The sequence below is a fragment of the Pithys albifrons genome, chromosome 26, assembly GCF_047495875.1.
Source record: "Pithys albifrons albifrons isolate INPA30051 chromosome 26, PitAlb_v1, whole genome shotgun sequence".
Lineage (NCBI taxonomy): Eukaryota > Metazoa > Chordata > Aves > Passeriformes > Thamnophilidae > Pithys > Pithys albifrons.
The window spans coordinates 7,327,423-7,348,380 of NC_092483.1; the positions used below are offsets into that span (position 1 = coordinate 7,327,423).

General features: G+C 39.5%; 1 protein-coding gene and 1 non-coding gene across 6 annotated transcripts in view; both read right to left on the reverse strand.

The window, feature by feature from the left end:
- The window catches only part of LOC139683036 (zinc finger RNA-binding protein-like), an 83,604-nt gene extending 64,390 nt beyond the window's left edge, over positions 1 to 19,214 (reverse strand). For all 5 annotated transcript variants that reach the window (XM_071577746.1, XM_071577742.1, XM_071577741.1 and 2 more), the window contains exons 1-3: positions 19,062 to 19,214; positions 18,715 to 18,799; positions 662 to 944 (exon numbers count right to left, since the gene is read on the reverse strand). In XM_071577746.1, coding sequence (XP_071433847.1) covers positions 662 to 944; positions 18,715 to 18,799; positions 19,062 to 19,098 — 405 coding nt within the window. In that variant the 5' untranslated portion in view covers positions 19,099 to 19,214. The remainder of the gene's footprint in view (positions 1 to 661; positions 945 to 18,714; positions 18,800 to 19,061) is intronic.
- On the reverse strand, positions 4,274 to 4,410 carry LOC139683051 (small nucleolar RNA SNORA66). Its single transcript, XR_011699746.1, has one exon. It is a non-coding gene; the product is annotated as a small nucleolar RNA SNORA66 (small nucleolar RNA).
- Positions 19,215 to 20,958: the final 1,744 nt, after the last annotated feature.

Consider the following 20,958-nt stretch of genomic DNA (forward strand, 5'->3'; position numbering starts at 1 on the left):
TTTCTGTGGAATCCTTATCCTGAATTGACCCACTCAAATGCTGACAACTGCTAGATTCAACATGAAGAAGTGTCAGTAAAGGTCAGAGCAAGATGAAAACAGACAACAGTTTCCTTTTATAAAAGCCTGTAGCCACACAAGGTTAGGCAGTGGTCTCACAAAGGGTACCCAAAATCTACCCAAAAGACAGTCCCTCTCCTACGGTAATCTTCTATCATCTTGCATTTGGTGCTAGAGCTCCTGTAGCAAACAGGAATCTGACAAGGGAACTACCTCTATCTCCCAGTGAAAATTTTTATTGGAACAGTTTTTTCATCTAAATCAGTTCCATGACCCATTTTACCACATGCCATTTGAGCATTTAGGCTAGCTGAGACAAATATTTCAGCAGTAGTACAAAAAATCATTTGGAGATAAATGTCAATTCATTGCTTATGTGTGAATGCCTAAATCTTAGCTCCTGCAGTATTACTGCTGGTAATCTTCTATACACACCATACAAGACTGTAGTCACTTCACATTCTATTAGTTTTAGCTGTGATTCATGGAAGAAAAAATATAAATATCACATTCTCTTATCCAAATAGGCCTCCTCTTTTTAACATACCATTTAAAAATTACGAAAGTAATTGTTTGTTGTTTGGGTTTTTTTTAAACACACCTGGTAATTCTGCGTAGTGACAGGAGGTGGTGGTGGTGGAGCTTCTTGTTGCCTCTGTGTATAACCATAATCTGTAGCTGTGTGTGCTGTAGGATAGCCTCCATAAGCAGCAGCTGTTGCAGCAGCTGCAACAGCTACTGGAGCAGGCCTGGCTACTGCAACTGTAGCTGCTGCTGGAGCATAGGCTGCAGTGACGGTGTGCGCAGCAACTGGTGCCTGGTGGACAGTGTAGCTGGCAACTGTAGTTGGATGGGAATAAGCTACGCCCGAAGCTGGCTGCTGGCTACATTGGAAAAAGACAGTAAGTAAATAATTAGATTAATACAACATACTAAGCTAATGCCTAAACATTTCAAACTCCCACATTTGATTAATATTTGTCTGTTCTACAAGCAGACCTGGAACAGCTATTATACACTTTAACGGCTTTTATTGCCTCTCATCCACCCCCATTAAAAAGGCTGTATCATTTTGAAGTTTCTGTGAATGCAGATATATCATGCAGGCAACGACTTTCTTCTTAGCAAGGAGTGGTGGTAGTTGTGTTCCACTGCTTCAAAAGAACACAAGTCTTTAATTCAAAATAATACAGAACTTTTACACAGTTATCTTTTAATGACCAATAAGTTTTTAAGTGTTTTAGTGGTTCTTCAATAAAACTGATATACCCGTCAAATTAAGAAAAATACTACTTTTCTGTGAGAGCTCATTACTGATATGTACTTTCGTGATGTTTTTCAGTAAACCATATTAATGAGAATTTCCATGAAAAATTGCTCAGAACTCTTAAATTTAAGGCAGAGACACTTTAAATATTTCTGATATGGGATTTTTCCCACAAAAATTGAAAATTATAAAACCTGGCTCCACTCGCTCATATAGAAGTCCACTGCCTCACAACATGAACCATCAAATGAACAGACAGTCAAATCAAGCAAGATGACTGCTAGCAGAGCTCTGACAATCTTCCAGGCACATGCTGAGACTAATTTGCTTCTCTTAAATGTGCAGGTAGGACATTATTGTGTGGCTATTTAATAAGAATGAGTAAATATTAACAGTGGAAATAAAAAATGATTGTTTCAAAGGCTTAATTATTTGAACTAAAACTAATATTGTTGTCCTATACTGATCTATAACCGTGCATTATTATTAAAAGCCTACAGTAGCTATTTTTATTTTTAAACAAATAAAGAAAACTGGGCAAAATATCACTATCTGGAACAATGATATGAAGGTGGGGGTTGAGTGATTATTATAAAATTTTTAGTGAACTTCCTGTACTGCTTTTCAATATTTAAGAATCTCTATAGAGTTTCACATCTCTATAGCACTATTAAAAGATTATTCAAAACCAATTCCATGCCTATCAAGGAGGTAGTATCGCCTAACTTTTAGAAAACAGAAAAATAAAATCTTACTGGAAACAAACATACTCAGTGGCAAAGTGGAATTTTATCATGGTTATGCTCAAAACCAAAAGAATTATTTTTTTCCTAAAGACTGCAATATTCTCTCTGACATAACTATCAGAAACAAAGCACCTTTTAACTATAGTTACTATTATTTTTGCAACACACATTTCCATAACTCCCTTTTGTTTAATAATTTCTTATTTTTTAAGACAATCTGATTTTGTAATTTTAATTACAGCAGAACCCATTAACTTCAATATTTTTTTAAAACTTCTTACAGCAGAAACACACAGAGAAAATGTTATTATTGGACTTACACACCTGGACTCCACCTTCTTCCCATCTTAGACACTTGTTTGCTTAAAAAGCCACTTGCATTTCATCTAAATTTAATTCGGTTGTGAGTTGTTAATTTAATTTTCAACTTCTTAGCGTAAACAGTGGAAGGAAAAGACCTAAACCGCTTTGGTATAGCTCCCACCATTGCTTGAAACAATTCCTCCTACTTGATGTATATAGACAGTTTCTCTGCTTTGTCAGTTTAAAGTGAGAAATCAGACTCCATCAGAAAATTCAGGAAGACTATTTTATGATGGTAAAAGTGAATGACAATCTATAAAATTAGGCTGTATTATCTACATAACTAACAGTACAGAAGCATAAAATATTAAAACATTCTGAGGCAATTCACATTATCATATGTATCTATTAAAAATACATTACATTGGGAAAACAGGCAGCAGACTTTATCTCAGACTGCACTTGAACACATTAAGAGTTTAATACTGCCTACAAGGAAAAGTCTTGCTCCCCACTCTTATTCTTCCCTCCTCCCATATACCAAACCTGCCTATGCCATCCTATTCCATCCCTAGTGCTAGTTCTGCTACTTGTCAAGATATTCAGTGCACTAATTTAACTCAATCTAGCAGAAAATTATGAGATTATTTTTTTGCTGAGCTCATTTTCTAATGTGGTGTTGTAGTTTGGGATTATTATGTAAATTCTCTCCCCTGCCACTAACTGCCCATGCCAGCAGTTAACAAAAGAAGTAGTTAACTGCTGATCACTTCGATGAAGGCAGGTTTGTCTCTTTTGTTTTTTTGGGACATCTTTTTTTTTCTTAGCTCAGCAGAACGCGGGAGTGGTGGTGGCCGAGGAGGGAAGCCGCTCTGCTGGCTACTGCTGGGGCTTCTGGCTGAGACGCTGGTTTTTCTCCTCGCCGCTGCTGTTTCTGCTGGTTCCTGCATCTGGGATCCTGGCCTCAGTTGCAGTCTGACCACCGCCTGCACTGACCACCGCCTGCACCGTCACAGCCTGCCTGCCCCGGCCGGGGCAGTGACCCGGGAGAGAGAGAGGTGTGCAGCTGCTTTTGCAGGACACGTGGTGGTTCCCCATTTTCAGCTTTCTTTTTCCTTCATCTGGGACAAGAGACACAGAGTTCATCTGAGAGCTCACCACTCGTCTGTCTCGCTGGAGAGGGACTGGGAATTACTGGGAACTCACTCCGCAGCCAGCCGGACTGTGACATTTGACACTGCTTAAGTATAACTTTCCTCCTGGAGGAAAACCTGATGGGTTTTGTTGTTGTTTGTTTTTTTTTCTTTCTCTTGTGGTGTTGGGGAAGTGGGTTGCACTAGTCTGTTTACATATATATATATATATATATATATATCAGTTATCCTTCTTGTATTAAAATTCCTTTTCTTAAATTTGATAAAGAGTGGTGTGATTATCGTGGAGGAGGCCCCTCCCCTGCTTGTGGGTAAACATTTTGGTTTTTTCCCCTCAAACCAAGACATGTGGTAGAAATGTTAGAAACGCTGTAGCTCACAAAACAATCTGCTGAGTGCTAAGTTATACATATGGAAGCAGAGGAAAATAATGGGAGAAAGAAAGAGAACAGGGAGCTGCGCAGGAAGCATTAATTTGGCTCAAATTTCATGAAACTGTGCTTAAGTTACTACTACAAAATATAATACAGTGTTCACAACACATTATGAGGTAACAATATCAGTCAGTTTATCAAAGAAAATGCTTTTGTTCTTAGAAGATATATATATATATATATATATAAAAGCTGCTGGCCAGTTTTCAGTATTTAATATTTGAAGAGATTGTGATCATTATGATCAGGACTATTAGCAAGATTCTGCTAACAGTTTTATTTCTTCTGTGCTATTTTTGTATCAAACTTCCTTATCATGGTATAGAATTAACAGCCCAAATAATTTGATTTCTAAGGCTAATAGAGTTCTATGACCATGTTTATTTTAGCAAATCTGTTCCCCTTGCTTCTGCAACACCATGCAGAGCTACTGACCAAGTTTGTAAGACTACAAGAAAATTATTCTAGAGTTGACTGCTACTTCCTTTTTAAAAATTACGTTACACTATCTTACAGAAATTCATGTCAACATCTTTTATAAATTTATGATGTTTCTTTTTCTCCCCATGGTCTTACTGAGAAACTTTTAAAATTAAGATGACCAGATACTTTCAGGTAATTATTTTATAATCAAAATATTTTTATGTCAACTTCATTCAGCTTACAAGACTTTTTAATCCTTCTTTGGTGATTAGTGCCTCATCATATTTGCCAAGATGAACTTACCTCCTCCCAGACTATTTTGCCAGACTCCCTCTTCCATTGATCTTTCTTGCAATTGTTCTTTGCACCTATCCTAGTATTATCTATTCTTTCTTTACTACAGATGGCAAGACATGTATGCATCATTTCAGATGAAGTTTCAGCTGTGCCACTCACACTGCTCCAGACTACTTTCTTTCCAAACAGTCTAGCTTCCTCAGAGCAGTTACCTGTGTATTGACAATATTTTCCTTGTATCAAATATCATGACACATCACACTAATATAAATAATAGGTAAGACTCAAGCCCAATCCCTAGAGTACTCCACTGCAATTATTCCTATTTGATAATCACTCCTCTAATTCTACTAACCACCTCTACTAGCTCCATCTCTACAATTCTTTTACTAATCTCTACCTAAGTAATAATTTTCCATACTACACCACATCAAGTATTTAAACTTAATAAATAAATGACTCAAAAAATGTAGGCACTTGATCAAGTTATTAGAGCAACAATGAAATACAGTATGTCAGATGAGCTATGGTAACAAACCACATGTGTGGTTTTTACTGCAACAAAGAAAGTAATTCAGTTTAGCTTAATCCTCCAAAACAGTGGGAAAAAGTTGAACCAAATTACAAGCTAACTGATTGACCTGGTACCTTAGAGTTTTCTTTGTAGATCAATTCTTCTCTTCCCCAAAATAAATTCTAATATCTCTATTAGCGTCTTTGAGTTCAAGGAATTCTAGTGCTCTTCATGTGAAAAGATTTGCAGTCCAACTGGCTTTACTAACTAGACAGAGCTTAAAAGTGACAGAATAATTTAGGCTGAAATAAAGATTACGAGGTCATCTGTTCTGACCCTGTGCTCAAAGCACAGCTAATTTCAAAGTTACATTAGGTTTCCCAGGGCTTTGTGTTCAGCCAGGTTCCAATCATGTTCAAGAAAGGAGATGATCTTCAAGAATTCAAGATCTTCATCTTCACGACTGCTCTAGACAATCTGTTCCAATGTCCGAGTACTATCACTGACAAAAATTTTTTCCTTAGTTTATAAAAGATTCAGTTTCCAAAGCAAAGGAGTTCTAGACCAACATTTACTTAAAGCAAACCCAGTTTGTGAACATTCAATTCAAGATAACTTCTTATTACAATTCTTACAGTATTTTAACTTACTATCAAAATAAGCATCATTCTTTGACTTAAGAAGTTACAGGCAAAGGACTTGGAAGCTTCAAGTCTTACTCTGCTGCATTGCTTTAATAATACCTCTTCTGCCAGAGATTTTCATTCAAAAAGAATACCCCACCTATTTCTTTAGATGATCATAATAGTACCAATGCTTCCCCACCAAGCTAACTTTAATTTCTACTTTCTAGGAACAACACACATTCTTCAACATTCATCTTCCAGCTTGTATTTCTATTTCACTGTTTTTACTATTGCAGACACAGCCAGTTTACAGGCTACACATTGCACTCAATTGTTCTGCTCCAGGTTCTGTAGATGTATATGTTTCAGTCAACTACAAATGGTCATTTCCAGCACCTTACCTAACGTTTTTCATCTCTCCCTACCTGCCCTAAACTACTTGCATATCCCTATTTCCCCATGCTCTTTGCTCCCTCCTCCCAAATAAACTCACTTCTATTCAGAAGTTTTAGACCCCAATATATACCTAGCTTGCTCTCATCTTCCACATCTTACCGAAAAACCTCAAGATCAAGAGAATGAATTATTTACACAGAATTATTGTATTACAGTGCACGAGAAAAGTGTGGGGTTTTTTAAAAGAGCTTTGACTCAAATGTACGTATGTATGGCCAAACTTCGCGAACGAAGAAGATTTGGGAAGGGCTCTCCCCAGGTGGGGGTGTGCCCTTCAAGCCTGCGCAGTGGATTTTTTAGGTGAGGCTCAGCGTGCGCAGAACTGGCCCCACCGTTTAAGTCCCAAGGTCCACTGCCACGGCCGAGCGAGCTTGGACAGTGACAGTGAAGTCCTCAGGACTGTCTACAGCACCCGGTACTAACCGGGGCTGACCCTGCTGAGCATCCGAGATCTGATGGGATCGGATGGCAGGGAGGCATTTAACTGCCTGGTACGGTCTCCACTGAGACTCGAACTCACGACCTTGTGATCAGAGTCCGGAGTGCTCACCATTACACCACGGGACCGCCCTTGACTTTGAATAACAACCATACACTAAATTCTACTGATATTAGTGATGGAAAATACTGATGCTTGTGATGCATTAGTATCAGAAAAAGTGCCGCATATTATGAAATACCAGTGTATTAAACCTCCTAAATAAGGCTCATTGCAGCAAGCTGTGACCATGTATTTTTCTCCACAGTAATCTTCAGTTCCATGTTAATCTGATTTTCTGGGGTGTAAAGGGCCACAGTGGCTCACAGTCTTGCGGAATTCACCCATCTACTTCTCTTTACTCAGTTGCACACCATGGACACCTCATTATCAAAATGTTTATGTTATTCAAGTCTAGATAAACAGCCATGTTCACAATGATAACATATGACAAAAAGAATTGAGCTTGAGATGTTATGTCTTCTAGAAAACTATTGACTACTAACATTTCCCCTGTCAAAATCACAGATTCAAAGAACAGCTGAGGTTGGAAGAGACCTCTCGAGATCATCCAGGGGGCCAATCCTGTTCAAACAGAGCCACCAAGAGCCAGATGTCCAGGACCATGTCCAGAGTGCTACCGAAACAAAGACAAAATAATATGGCTTAAAATGTAACTATATTGTTGCTAGCTTTTGAATTTGCTGAGACTTTGCAAAATGTAATGTAATGTAAGTGTTTGCAAGTGGGGCCAGCCCAAGCGGTGGGCAGTTAAGATAAAAAGAGGGCTAGAGCTGGCTTCTGTATGTGCAACCAAGATAAGGGAACTTGATTGAATGGAGAAGCAGCTCAAAGCACATGAGAAGTGCTTTCTAACACAGAGGGGTGGGGGGAAGCAGAACCTGGACATAAGGGAGGGTGAAGAACAGTAAACAACATAAGACATAAACAACAGAATGTATAATTCCATGATGTAAATCTACAGAGTGCCTGTAACAGATAATATTTAGAGCTAACTGCTTAAAAAGGGCTGAATTTTGTATACCCAGTGGACACGTACTTGGGTGCATGTGCCTTCTGTGTGACTCCGGCCATGGCCAGGCCATAATAAAATTGTGCTTTACTATCAATATCTAGTTTTTCTTTAAATCAATATGGCGACTCTGGTGGGACCTTCTCTGCTGCCTGTGAGACCCACCAAAGCTGGGAACCCCTGGCGCCATGGGAGACATCATTCTGGTAAAATTCCCCAAGCTCAGCTGGATCATCACAGGAGTGGACAAAGATCCTGTACAAAGGTATACAAATTGTAAAGCACTCTTTTATTTTGGGATTTGGAAGGTACCAAGGTACTCTAGGGTTTTGGTTTTGGATTTTTGGATAAGTAACCATAAGTTGTATGCAGGTTCACTTGCTCCAAGCTTGCTAGCAGTAAAAGGAGCAGCACCTTTTAAGTGGGGAAACCCATCAGGAGATTTAGGGAGCGCTGACTAGGCAGAGGGTCCACCAAGCCACAGGGAGCTTTGGCTAGGCAGAGGGTCCACTAAAAAGCCACAGGGAAATTTGGCTGTGGAGAGGGGGCCCACCAAAAAGCCACAGCGAGCTTTGGGTAGGCAGAGGGTCTACCAAAGCCATACCAAATTCCTCAGACTGAGAGAATTTGGCAGGACGGACAGATGTTTTTTGGACTGACCTTTATGACTGAATTTTGGACTTAGATTCAGGATTGTGATCATTATAAGTCTGGTAACTTATTGTCTCTATACTTGTTTTAAACCTTTTTGGGAATCCCTTGTGTGTGTCAAGTATAAGTGTTGCTGGTATCTGTTTGTGAGTATTGCAAAGGATGCTATGTGTGAGTGTTTATGTAGTAGTATGTTTATGTAGTATTATGGCTTGCAGGACTGATCAAGCAAAGAGAGAGAACCCTGGTGCTTAATGCTTACAAGAAGCCTCACCCGGAGGTTTGCTAGCAGCTTGCAAATGCCACAAACCTCAGATCTGTCAGCTTCTCAGCTTACAGCAAGGGAAACTGCTAAATCTGTGCTCAACCTGTAATAATTGTTTTCCTTGTTTATTCATAATTTGTATCTATGGCCAGCAACTTCAGTGCGTTAACCTAAGATTAGGGATAAAACTAGCACTGGGAAATTTAAAATTGAGGAACAAAAGTGTGTGCCTTTGTGGAGCAGTGGTGTAGAGCTGAAAAACATGCTGAAAAAAGATAGTAAATTGTAGAAACAGAACTTTGGTTCTGCAATGGTTAGACTTCAACACTGTCCTCGTCCAGTGTCAAAGAGAGTGGCAAGATTATGGCAAGGCACCCAAAGTAGAATTAGTTTTAACACTGTGTTGTTTGTGAGTGTATGTGTTTATGGGCCCTTGTGTGTGTAATACTGTTGATGAGTATGTGTATCTGTTTTATGGGTTGTAAATGAGTACGTGTATCTGTTCTGTTGTTTTTAAAAAATTAATTGGGCAAGAAACTAGTTTTAACCCATTTTATTTGCAGAAATCAGACCTGAAGTTTGCTGGCCACAAACTCCAGGCCTGTCTGCCTTTCGTTAACAAAAGAATGAAAGCGCTAAACATATCTGTGCTAAGTTTAGAGTAATTGTTTTGTTTGTAATTTGTGTTAAGTTCTAAATCCTGTTGTGTGTTAACAAACCAGCACCTCTGAGTGAGTGTGTGTTAAAAGGGTAAGCTGGCATCCCTGGAGTGTATGTGTATGAAGTGTAAATTGTATGTTTAGATAAATTTGTAGAATATAAACTTAATAGAAATATTAAGAAAAAGGCTCTGCTGATATTGTCTATATTTGTCTGTGAGAATGTGTTGTTTGTATTGTCTGGATATCAAAAGACTACTTTTAAAGCCTGTTAGCCTCTTTGCTGATAAAGTGCTAACCTGGATCCATTACTTGTAGTAATTGTTTTTTTCATATATTTGTGTTCTGTATTCATTATTCCTGTTCCCAAGATCAGGCTGAAAAGTTACAGCAAGACATTGAGAGATAAGATTATATTAAAGCCTTCTTACTTTAGAGATAAATTGAACCGGTAAATAATTGAAAAATTAAGTTTCCATAAATAATTTAAGGCTGGTATTGTGTAAAGTAATGTGTGAAATTGAGACACAGGCAATGCTAAGTCCTGAACTGCGAGAGTGGCCAGTGATGGACAGAGCAGCTGGTGAAAAAAACAGAGCGAGACAGACATGACTGAAGCAATTCTTCGACATTGAAAAAGATAAGGGAGACCCTGGCTCTGGAAGACCTGAACAACATCCTAAAAAGAAAAGTCATCAGAAGCTGAAACCGAATCAATGTGCAATTTGCAAACGTAATGGACACTGGAAAAGAGAATGCTCCCAAAAGAAACAAAATCCTACTCTGGTGACAGAATGGGACCAGGACTAAAAGAAACCAGGTCTTCTGTACCACATAAACCCCTGCTTACAACAACAACCAGAAAAAACAAACATAAGGTTAAACTTTTGTACACCTTCTGTGTTAAATAAGAATTAAAAATTAAATAATGTATCTTTAAATATTATAAAAGCATTTGGCTAACAAAAAGGAGATACAGTTTATAAAATTTATAAGTTAAGTAAGATTTTAAGTATGTATAATGTTTTTTTAAATTGTTTTAAAAGGACATTTAGTAAAAAAGTTAAAAGCAAAAATTAAGTTAAAACAGTAAAATAGTAAAATACAGGAAATGAACTAATCAAAGTTTTAAGTTTTGTTTTTAATCCAGCTACAAATATCAGGAGAAGTGCCCATGAGCTTGAGCTGACAGGACCCCAGGAAAAGTTACAAGTAAGGTTAAAATCCCAGAAAATAACCAGTAAGTATAAGTTAACTAAAAGCTCCACCTAGAAACATACACTTTTAACAAAACTATGTTTATTTTTTTGTTCTAGACTTAAAAGATGCCCTTTTCTGCTTGCCTTTGGACCCTAAAGTTAAAAATTGTTGGCGTTTGAGTGAAAAATTCAAATGCAAGCCAAGTAGTTCAACAAGCAGACCCTCGGGGACTGTGACAATGACAGCTGAAGTCTGGCCCAAGACCACGCTCTGAGTTTCAGTGGGACTCCTACTTACTGTCCAGCAGTGCATGCAGCTTCAGCTACCCAGAGAAACAGCTGCATTCTCTGTACGCCGATCTCAACTCATTTGGACCTCATTTAAAATAGACCCTGGTCTCTGAAAATCAACTTGCAAAATCTCGGAGAATAGACTGGGCTGTCAGAGTCCTCTAACAGTATGTTAACATTTTGTTAATCACTACCTGGACTGAGAAAAATGTGTTGAATAGACTGTAAGCTTGTTGAAAACTTTCTGGGACTAAAAAAAAAAAAAAAGTACAAAGTTTCCAGGGCAAAGCCCAGATTGTTAAGATAAAAGTCACTTATCTGAGATGTGAAGTCTCAAAAAAACAACAGATGCTAAGACCAGAAAAAAAAAAAGTCATCTGCAACATACCTTTTGCCCTGAACTATACTGGATTACAAAACTAAACAACTAACGTGGACAGAAAAAGCTAATCAAGCCTTTAATCAATTAAAGAAAGAACTTATGCAAGCACCTGCACTAAGCCTCCCCGACGACGTGACCAAACCCTTCTGACTTTTTCTCACACGAAAAGCAGGAAATTGATTTGGGAGTCCTAACTCAAAAAGTCAGTGACCACGGGGGAACCAGTGCACCACAACTGCATTGAAACAATTGAGGCAACGTATGCCAGCTGAGATGCACCGCTGCCTGATGCAGAAACATGGTACACAGACGGGAGCAGCTACGTGAAGAATGGAACCTGTAGGGCAGGGTATGCAGTAACAACTATGGACCATGTTATTGAGGCACGGGCACTTTCTGCTGGTACGTCTGCACAAAAAGCAGAAATAATTGCGCTTACCCAAGCTCTGAAATTAGAAAAAAGAAAAGACATCAACATACTAATGGACTCAAGGTATGCCTTTGGCATAGTTCACACCCATGGAGCAGTATAGAAAGAAAGAGGACTGCTCACATTGCAAAGAAAACAGATAAAGCATGCTGAAAGAAATTTTAAAACTGCTTGAAGCTGTCCAACTACCAAAAGGCTTGCCATCACACATTAAAAAGACCTCAAAAGGCAATCCACTGGCATATCAAGAAGCGAAAAAGGCAGCAGAAAACGGCCAGGTTAAGACTTGTATCCTTAATTCCTAAAGGCAAAATCACAGAGGTAAGCTCTAATACATTACAATTTAAAATTAAAAAAAAAAATCAGCAAGCTCAACTAAAAGGTAACGTACTACTTAAAAGCAAGACAAGGAGTAGTACCTAAAAGGTATTGCAGAAAGGTTATGCAAGCAGAAACATAATACCAAATGCATTGCATAAACACCAAAAGAAACAAATAGTAAAATAAAATTTATACACTAAAATAATCCAGGTTACTAAGTTAGGGAAAACTTGCTTTTGCAATAAAGATAAGGACAACTGGCAAAGTAACCTCCCAGAGAAACACTGGGAAATAAATTTTTCAGAAACTGCCAAAGAAAAGAGGTTACCAGTACCTATTAGTCCTAACAAATATCTTCTCAAATTAGCCAGAAGTTTTTCCTGACTTGAAACAATAAGGCTCGAGAAATTATTAAAATGTAAATTGATTGGACTTTATATTAACCACAGGCAGGTGGTCAAAGAGAAATAAAGCATTTGATAAAACAACAATTGGCAAAAATCTGTCAAAAATAAATTTGTATTAGTACCAAGCTTCACTCCAGCCTTGTTGTAAATGAGTCAAACCTAAAAATCATGTAAGTTGTGAAAGAATATGTATAAAAATGTTTAATAAGCAATTGTCAAAATTAACAAACACCTCCCTTGGAGAGCGAGTATATTATTAAGTTTTTAGGATGATCTACCTGAATAAGGAGTGAGAGCAACCTTGCATCGCTTGATGTGACACCATGAAGATTAAAACATCATTACAGAAGTGGCCAAAAACGGGAGAACACCAGTGATAAAAAAACTGTCCCAGCTATTTCACTTCCTGGTCCACCCAGTTTTGATTTCAATACTGGCAACTATTTTCCTGAGAATCATCGACCTTTGCCTGTAGTAGAAGATTAAGAATACAGCACAATGGGTGCAAGTACTCTGGGCTATACAAAAGTTGATGCAAAAGCATTTGCATAGTTCTAAGAAAAAGGGAAGAATGAAACAAAGACAAAATAATATGGCTTAAAATGTAACTATATTGTTGCTAGCTTTTGAATTTGCTGAGACTTTGCAAAATGTAATGTAATGTAAGTATTTGCAAGTGGGGCCAGCCCAAGCGGTGGGCAGTTAAGATAAAAAGAGGGCTAGAGCTGGCTTCTGTATGTGCAACCAAGATAAGGGAACTTGATTGAATGGAGAAGCAGCTCGAAGCACATGAGAAGTGCTTTCTAACACAGAGGGGTGGGGGGAAGCAGAACCTGGACATAAGGGAGGGTGAAGAACAGTAAACAACATAAGACATAAACAACAGAATGTATAATTCCATGATGTAAATCTACAGAGTGCCTGTAACAGATAATATTTGGAGCCAACTCCTTAAAAAGGGCTGAATTTTGTATACCCAGTGGACACGTACTTGGGTGCATGTGCCTTCCGTGTGACCCTGGCCATAGCCAGGCTGTAATAAAATTGTGCTTTACTATCAATATCTAGTTTTTCTTTAAATCACTATTTGAACATCTCCAAGAAGGGAGACTCCACAAGCTCCCTGGGCAACCTGTGCCAGTGCTCAGTCACCCTCAAAACTTAAAAAGTGTTTCCTGATGTCCAGAAGGAACCTCCTGCATTGCGGCTTGTGCCCATTACCTCTGGTCCCGTCACTGGGCACCACTAACAAGAGCCTGGCTCTGTCCTCTTTGCACTCTTCCTTTAGATATTTATATAAATTAACAAGATTCCCCTTGAGCCTTCTTATCTCTAGACTAAATAGTCCCAGCTCTTTCTCTCAGCCTTTCTTCAATGGAGAGAGGCTCCAGCCCCTTCATCTTTGTGGCTTGTCACTGGACTCTCTCCAGTATGTCCATGTCTCTCTTGCACTGGGGAGCCCAGAATTGGACACAAGACTCCAGGTGTGGCCTCACTAGTGTTGGGTTAGATAGGAAGCATCAGCTCTCTCAACCTGCTGCCGATACATTGCCTAATGGAGTCCAGGATACCATTTGCCTTCTTTGCTACAAGGGCACATTGTTTGCTCAAGTTCAGCTTAGCGTTCTCCAGGACCCCCCCATGGACTTTTCTGCCGAGCTGCTTTCTAGCTGGGTGGCCCCAGCATATATTGGTACATGAGGCTGTTCCTCCCAAGGTGCAGTACTTTGCACTTCCCCCTGTTGAGCTTCATAGCCACTGCTTCCAGTTTTGTGTCATCAGCAAACTTGTAGAGGGTACACTCTGTCCAGTCATCCAGATCATTAATGAAAATGTTAAACGACAAAAAAAAAAAAGCTTAAATTGGCAAGTTCTCTATAGAAGAAAAGAAACTTCACCAGTATGGAAAACTGTATTTAATTCTTAAAATATTCCATATTTTCCACCTTAAGCTACTACTTCACTTTCCTAGGTACCAATAATGTAACTACACATTAATCTATCATTGTTGCATTTAAGTAGCAGACAAAATTTTACACATAATTTAACACCCCAGAGTTAAGCCTACCACCATCAATCCATTTTGAGGTTACAACAAAGGACTATACCATTAACAGAAAAGCTTCCCCAAGTGCTCAGTTCCTGAAGACATGAGCCTGATGCAAATTAAAACTAGTTGGCAGACTTCCCTCCTAAAAATGACAGACTCCTCTGATTTGTGTGGCACCTTTCCTCCCCACTTACCACCACCTCCTCTGTCTCCCCATCATAAGTCAACTGCAATACTGGCATACAACCCACATTAACAAACCCAGAACTCCTTATTGCCTTTCTAATGTTGGCATATGTCCTTTGAGAGTGGGACCTCAATGGTTTGAAAACAAGTCTATCAAAATCTTTTTATAAACAGCAGTAACTTACTGGAGGCTTCTTAGGTAAATACCCTAGAACAGCATGCTTAGGATAGCATTAAAGACTAACACAGATTGAACAGGAGAATCAGCACCATGCAGCTCAATCCTATTCACTGAAATCCCTTTGGCTAAAAAGACATATCCTTTAAGATGCAATGTAACTCAAGATAGCATGGGCATAAAATTCACAGAAAGAAAGCATTTGGTGTTTTTAGCATTATGGTATATGTATATCAATCCTATGATAAAACTATGATTACTTTCATTCCCCAAGCATTTTAACATGGGGTGCTCTGCTGGTTTCAGCTGGAGTAGAGTTAACTTTCTTCACAGTGGCTGGTATGGGACTCTGTTTTGGATTTGTGCTGAACACAGTGATGATAATAGAGATGTTTTTGTTATTGCTGAGCAGGGCTTGCACAGAGCCAAGGCTTTTTCTGCTTTTTGTACCGCCACACTGGCAAGGAAGTTGGGGGTGCATGGGAAGTTAGGAAAAGACAGCCAGGACAGGTGACTCCAACTAACTAAAGGGATATTCCAGACCATATGACACCATGCTTAGAATATAAAGTGGAGGAAGGGGGAGGGACGTTTGGAGTCATGGCATTTGTCTTCCCAAGTAACTGTTGCGTGTGATGGGGCCTTGCTCTCCTGGAGATGGCTGAACACCTGCCTGCCCATGGGAAGCAGTGAAAGAGTTCCTTGTTTTGCACAGCTTTTGCTTTCCCTATTAAACTGTCTTTATCTCAACCCATGAGTTTTCTAGCTTGAACCCTTCTGATTCTCTCCTCAATCCCACTGGTGGGGGACTGAGTGAGTGGCTGCATGGAGCTTGGTTGCTGGCTGAGGTTAAACCATGAGTGTCCTTTTTGACACCCAATGTGCGGCTCAAACCCATGACCCTGGGATTAAGGTGCATATAATACAGTACTATAAGATGAATAAATGTTTTTCTTAATGTAAGTTTAAGTCTAGTGGCACATTTTTGCTTCATAATAAACCTTAAGGCCTATTCAGTATTGTCCCTATCTTCCTGTTGTCCACCAGTGCAGGTCTGAATTATGTTTAGTGATACTTGAAGCTTGGGCTAGTATACCTGGGTGGATTACAGCCCTATTATCTCTGAAAGACCAAATACTTTTGAAACTGGTATCTAGTTAAAGAAAAGGTAACTGGGGCAGACACTGAAGACAAAAGTAAAGTTAATTAGAAGTACTAGCAAATGTGAAAAAAACACTTCACCACCAAGCAATTCTCAATAGCCAACTTATGCATCCACAGCATTTCACCTTCCTTTGCTGTTCTGCACCAGTCTCAAACATCTGGTAACATTGTATACTGCACTTGAATAATTATATAGCTATATTTACTAGCTATAATTACTAGAGTTCACTTTCATATGGCTACCTAGAAGACTGCATCGTAATATAAACTCACAGGCACTGTGATTGGCTCTGAACCGTAAGTGCTATAATTGCCTTTACCTGTGAAAGCTCACCACACAGTAATATTCACACTACTTGATAGCAATTCAAAGTTAACAATTCTCTCCTAACTACCCAAGAATCTCCCATCTGTGACCTGTCTCATTAGAGCAGGTACATGGTATGAACATCAGTAAGATGAAACTCAGATGCTCAACAGTTCTTTATCTTCTTAACAGAAACCAAAATCTTAATACAAGGTTAATTGAGACCATCACATTTGCACACTTCTCTGTTCAAATATTTCTCAGTGTCCCTATCTCTCCATCAGCGTCCCCACATTTCAGTCAGCCAACTTCAAAATAAAAGCATAACTATACCTCTTCTTCAGCACTGCATCAAGAACACTAATATTTTTTACACATGGAAAATAAGCCAATATTAGGTTGTCCATGTCAAACTGAATAGACACACAGTGCTTCAGGTGGCCTACAGAGCGCACGCATGCACACATGCACACATACACACAAAGAGGACTAGTATCACTATATTTCACACATTTCAGGCTCCTAAATAGATGAAATAGTTACTTAAATAAGTAACAGAGTCTTGCATTGCATGCAGGTTTATAATCCTAGGCCAAATACCACTACTAGCACAAAGGTATTGCAATATTCAGAGAAATTTTCTGTATTGGTATTTGCATAAGCTAATGCTTCTCTCATTAAACAACGATGTCATTAAGATATACTCCCTTTTAGAGATTAACTCCTGTGTTTTCTGCTCAAAATATCAAATTAATTCTTATGAAAAGACTGCTTTAACACTGTGTGCTTTGTCTCTTCATTTCCAGACCTGGTAAATATACAAACCATTTAAAGGATACAGAGTCTTTTACTGATACATAAATGAAATAATATGTTGTGATAGCAAAAGAAAAAGCTTCTTTCAGTCAGTCTTTCCATTTCCTCAAGAACACATTTAGGATTAACTACGAAAACAGTTTTGAACTCGAACTTTATTCTAATTATATGGTTTTAAGGAAATTTCAAATTAGTTGTTCAGGTTCTTAAGTCTACAGACCACCTCAGTTCCACAATATAAGGAATAATAATTTAAAAAAATTAATCTCCAAAATTACAGATATATGGATCTCAGTTTATTATTCACTTAAAGATTGTTTATTTACTTACAAAACCAAAAATCCTCTGTTATTTAGAAACTCCTTCATACCCCAGTTTCAAATTTCACGATAACTGTCAATCAATAAAACAAACATACTGTGAGCACCTAATCTAAAAGAGAACAAAAAGATGAGCTAAGTTTAATCCTCTCCTTTAACTATTATACATTGGAGCAAATGAAACAATTTATTTTATATCCATTTCCAGAAAAGAAGAGATTGGGAGTCATTCCAAGATCCCCATAAAACTGTATATTCCTGAAACTATGTCAGGTATGCAATTTTGATTAGCTAGTTAACAGTAGCACACATCTGCATTTGTTTGTTAATAATTCCTGATATTTCATACATTTGCTTTATTCTACTATTTTCCTCATTAACCAAAACTTAGGAATCAAGGAAGGTCTTTATTATAACTTTAAGGTGCTACTCTGACACAAGCCAAAAATGTGAAGATGTTCTTGATTGTATGTGGGTTTTAATGAATTAAGTAATTTTATTTCAGAAAGTGAGACAATAGATGCTACCAATTACTTTTTAACAGTCTGATACACAATCTGGATGCACAAAGAGTACAAAGATACAAAATTTTAAGGCAGCATATCTATACAAAATGTATGGTTACAGGTCCCTGAGCTCCACTGTAAGACCTGCTCCTGATCTTGGATATCCAAGTAGGAAAACTTTTTAAAAGGTGCCTGGTTCTGAAAGCACCTTCTCTACTTTCTGATACGTTAATTATAACTGCTTCTGTGGAATGGGACAGTCCCCTGCATTTTCTGGTGCTCTTCCCTTATCTACCCAGTCTCCTATAGGTTGGGTTTGTGTAATTTTAACACGTGTTAAAAACGATTCTATCCTCCCACACTGACATAGGGTGAGGCAAAGACTTGAGGAGCAAGCCCCATCTTCGCTGAAGAAGGGCCCAGGGGCAGCAGACGGTAACTTGCTGGTGTTGTTGACCGCAAGTGGCCATTTTAATTTAAGAGCCTTGGGACTTGATGCTGCCTCCTCCGTGGTGTTCGGCTCCACCTCTCCACCCTCACACCATTACCAGGATAAGAAAATACACCTGTGGACGGGGCAGATAAGCAGAAGGGTCCCAAGCTCAACCATCCTGAAGGAGCGGGTTGCACAAGCAGCCCCCACACGGCGGGGAAACGGGAGCAGACCCGCGCACTCACCCCGAAGGGGCGGGGAGATTGCGGTCAGGGACACAAAACCAGAGGCGAAGAGGGAAGCGACTCTGGGCAAGGACAGAGGGAGGGGCGGGGCAGGGAGGGGTCGCAGTGGTTACCTATACTGGGCAGCAGCCCCGCTATGGGTAAATCCAAAGTAATTGCCGGTGGCCATTTTGGCATCTTCTCCCAGCCGGCCGGGCACTGTGGCGAAGATAACCAAGAGGCGGCGACGGTCGGAGCCATGACAGGAGGCCCGGCAGGAGGAGGCGGGGAGAGAAAGGGACAGACAAGGAACAGAAAAAGCGCGCGAGCGCCAGGTCAGACATGGCGCGTCAGGATCCCCGTTCCCCCGCCCCGCGCGCGGGCCGCATCTCCACATCACCGCCACCCCCCCGCCCACCCCCCCCACCCCCCCTTCCCCTCCGCGTACGGACACATATAAACACCGAGCGTCGTTGCTTACCATAGGTGAAAGAAACTACTGGGCATATAGGAATCATGAGTGCAAGCTAGCAGCGACAACAGCGGCTGAACTCTCAACTCTCACCGCCGCGTTCGCTCACTCCCTTCCCCACACACACACCCCTACAGCGACAACGGCAGTGCGGCCAGCCCAAGGCCGTGCGCACGCGCGAGATGTGTAAAGGGCCGCTGGGAGTTGTAGTTCAGCCAATGGCTATGCCCCCGTCCGCAGAAAAGAGCCCTCGGTGTCGCGTAGGCTGCCACCACACAGATTCAGCTGCGATTTCAACAGAAGTTTCAGATTACTTTTTCAGTTGAATTTTGCATATAAAAATCTTCAGTGCATATGTCACTTTAAAAGGATTACAACATACTTTATGAGAAGTCACACTTATAAACTGATTCAAAGAATTAAATCCAGTAGAGTCGAACAAAGTCCTTCCTTTTAATAATTCGGCACCAGGAACATGGGAGGTAACCCCACCAAAGACATGTTCGCCGAAATTTAGTTTTTTGGCGTATAAATACATTATTACACGTAAAGCCACACCCCCACCACCCCCCACCCCCCGGTGTTCACGCGGTGATGAGGTCAGAAACTTCTTCGATATGATCTGGCTGGCTTTTTTGTGGAGCAAGACTGCCATCTAGTGTCCTTTTAATTTGGGGGAGCGGTCTTCTCTTCAGTTTTGGGGGGGTCATTAAGAAGTCTTCCTCACGTGTCCGTTGTTTGATCTTTCTTCATGGCATGTATTAGCACCTGTGCTGTTCACTTTTGATGACTAGCAGCTCTAATGAGCTCTAATCTCTTTGGCTCTATATTTCTTTTTTAACTAGACAATCTTACAGATTTAAGCCTCTAATCTAGACAGGTCTTTATTTCTTACAGCTCAGCCTTGCAGCTGCAAGGCTAAGTTTCTTCAAGGTTTTCTTTATCTAAAGCTTTGCATGGTTAAAATAACTATAATATATATGTTAGCACCAACTAAGCTAAACAAGATTGGATTCAAAAGCTAAAATCAAAAAATTAGTATAAAATACAAAATTAGTACAAGCCTAGCTAAAAATTACAAAATTAATACAAAATCAAAAGATTATATGATTATATGGGGAAGGGATAGAATCTATTTTCTGGGACTGTATCCTTTTATAGGTTAGGGTCCCTTTTTCAGAAGTGTGAAAAATAAATAAATTAAGGTTTCTCATTTTCTTGTGAAAAAATCCACAGTGGCATTATCCAAGTCTTTCCCTCAGCAGTTTCCTAATGAGAACCTGATGCTTTTTGGTGACTTTGTGAACCATTACATAACATCTATTTACATTACTACTAGCTCACAGGATCAAATTCATAGTCTATACTTTAAAAACCTCAGTGGGTTATAAAACAAGATTGCATCTCTAAGACATGTATTAAAGTAAACAATCTTCTGCAAAGGGAAAGGACTTCACTCGACAAGCCTATGAGGTTTATGGTGAAGACATTTTATTACACACAGCACACGGTTTATATAGAGTTAAAGCTACATTTTATTGGCTAAATTGAACCTCACACCATCAAGCCACAACTTTTAATTGGTTATAATCCATATCTCACAAGTCCAATGTTTATATGAACTCATCCTAGATGTTTTCAGGTGCACCTCCAGCTCTCAGCTACCTCCGCAGAGTCGATGGTATTTCTCCCCAGTTTTTGCTCATGCCCAATTGCTTTTATACCTTTTTTTTTCCTCTTAGGTGTTTTGGGTGGCTTTAGTCAATAACTGGTTTTGGGGTGATAGATAGCATAGGCCTGAAGGGCTCCCTCTATATCTAGAAGATATCTCAAAGGACGGCCATGTCATCTTCACAACAGCTCCACTCTTTGTCAATCTTATCAATCTGGCTTTAGCATTTGGGGA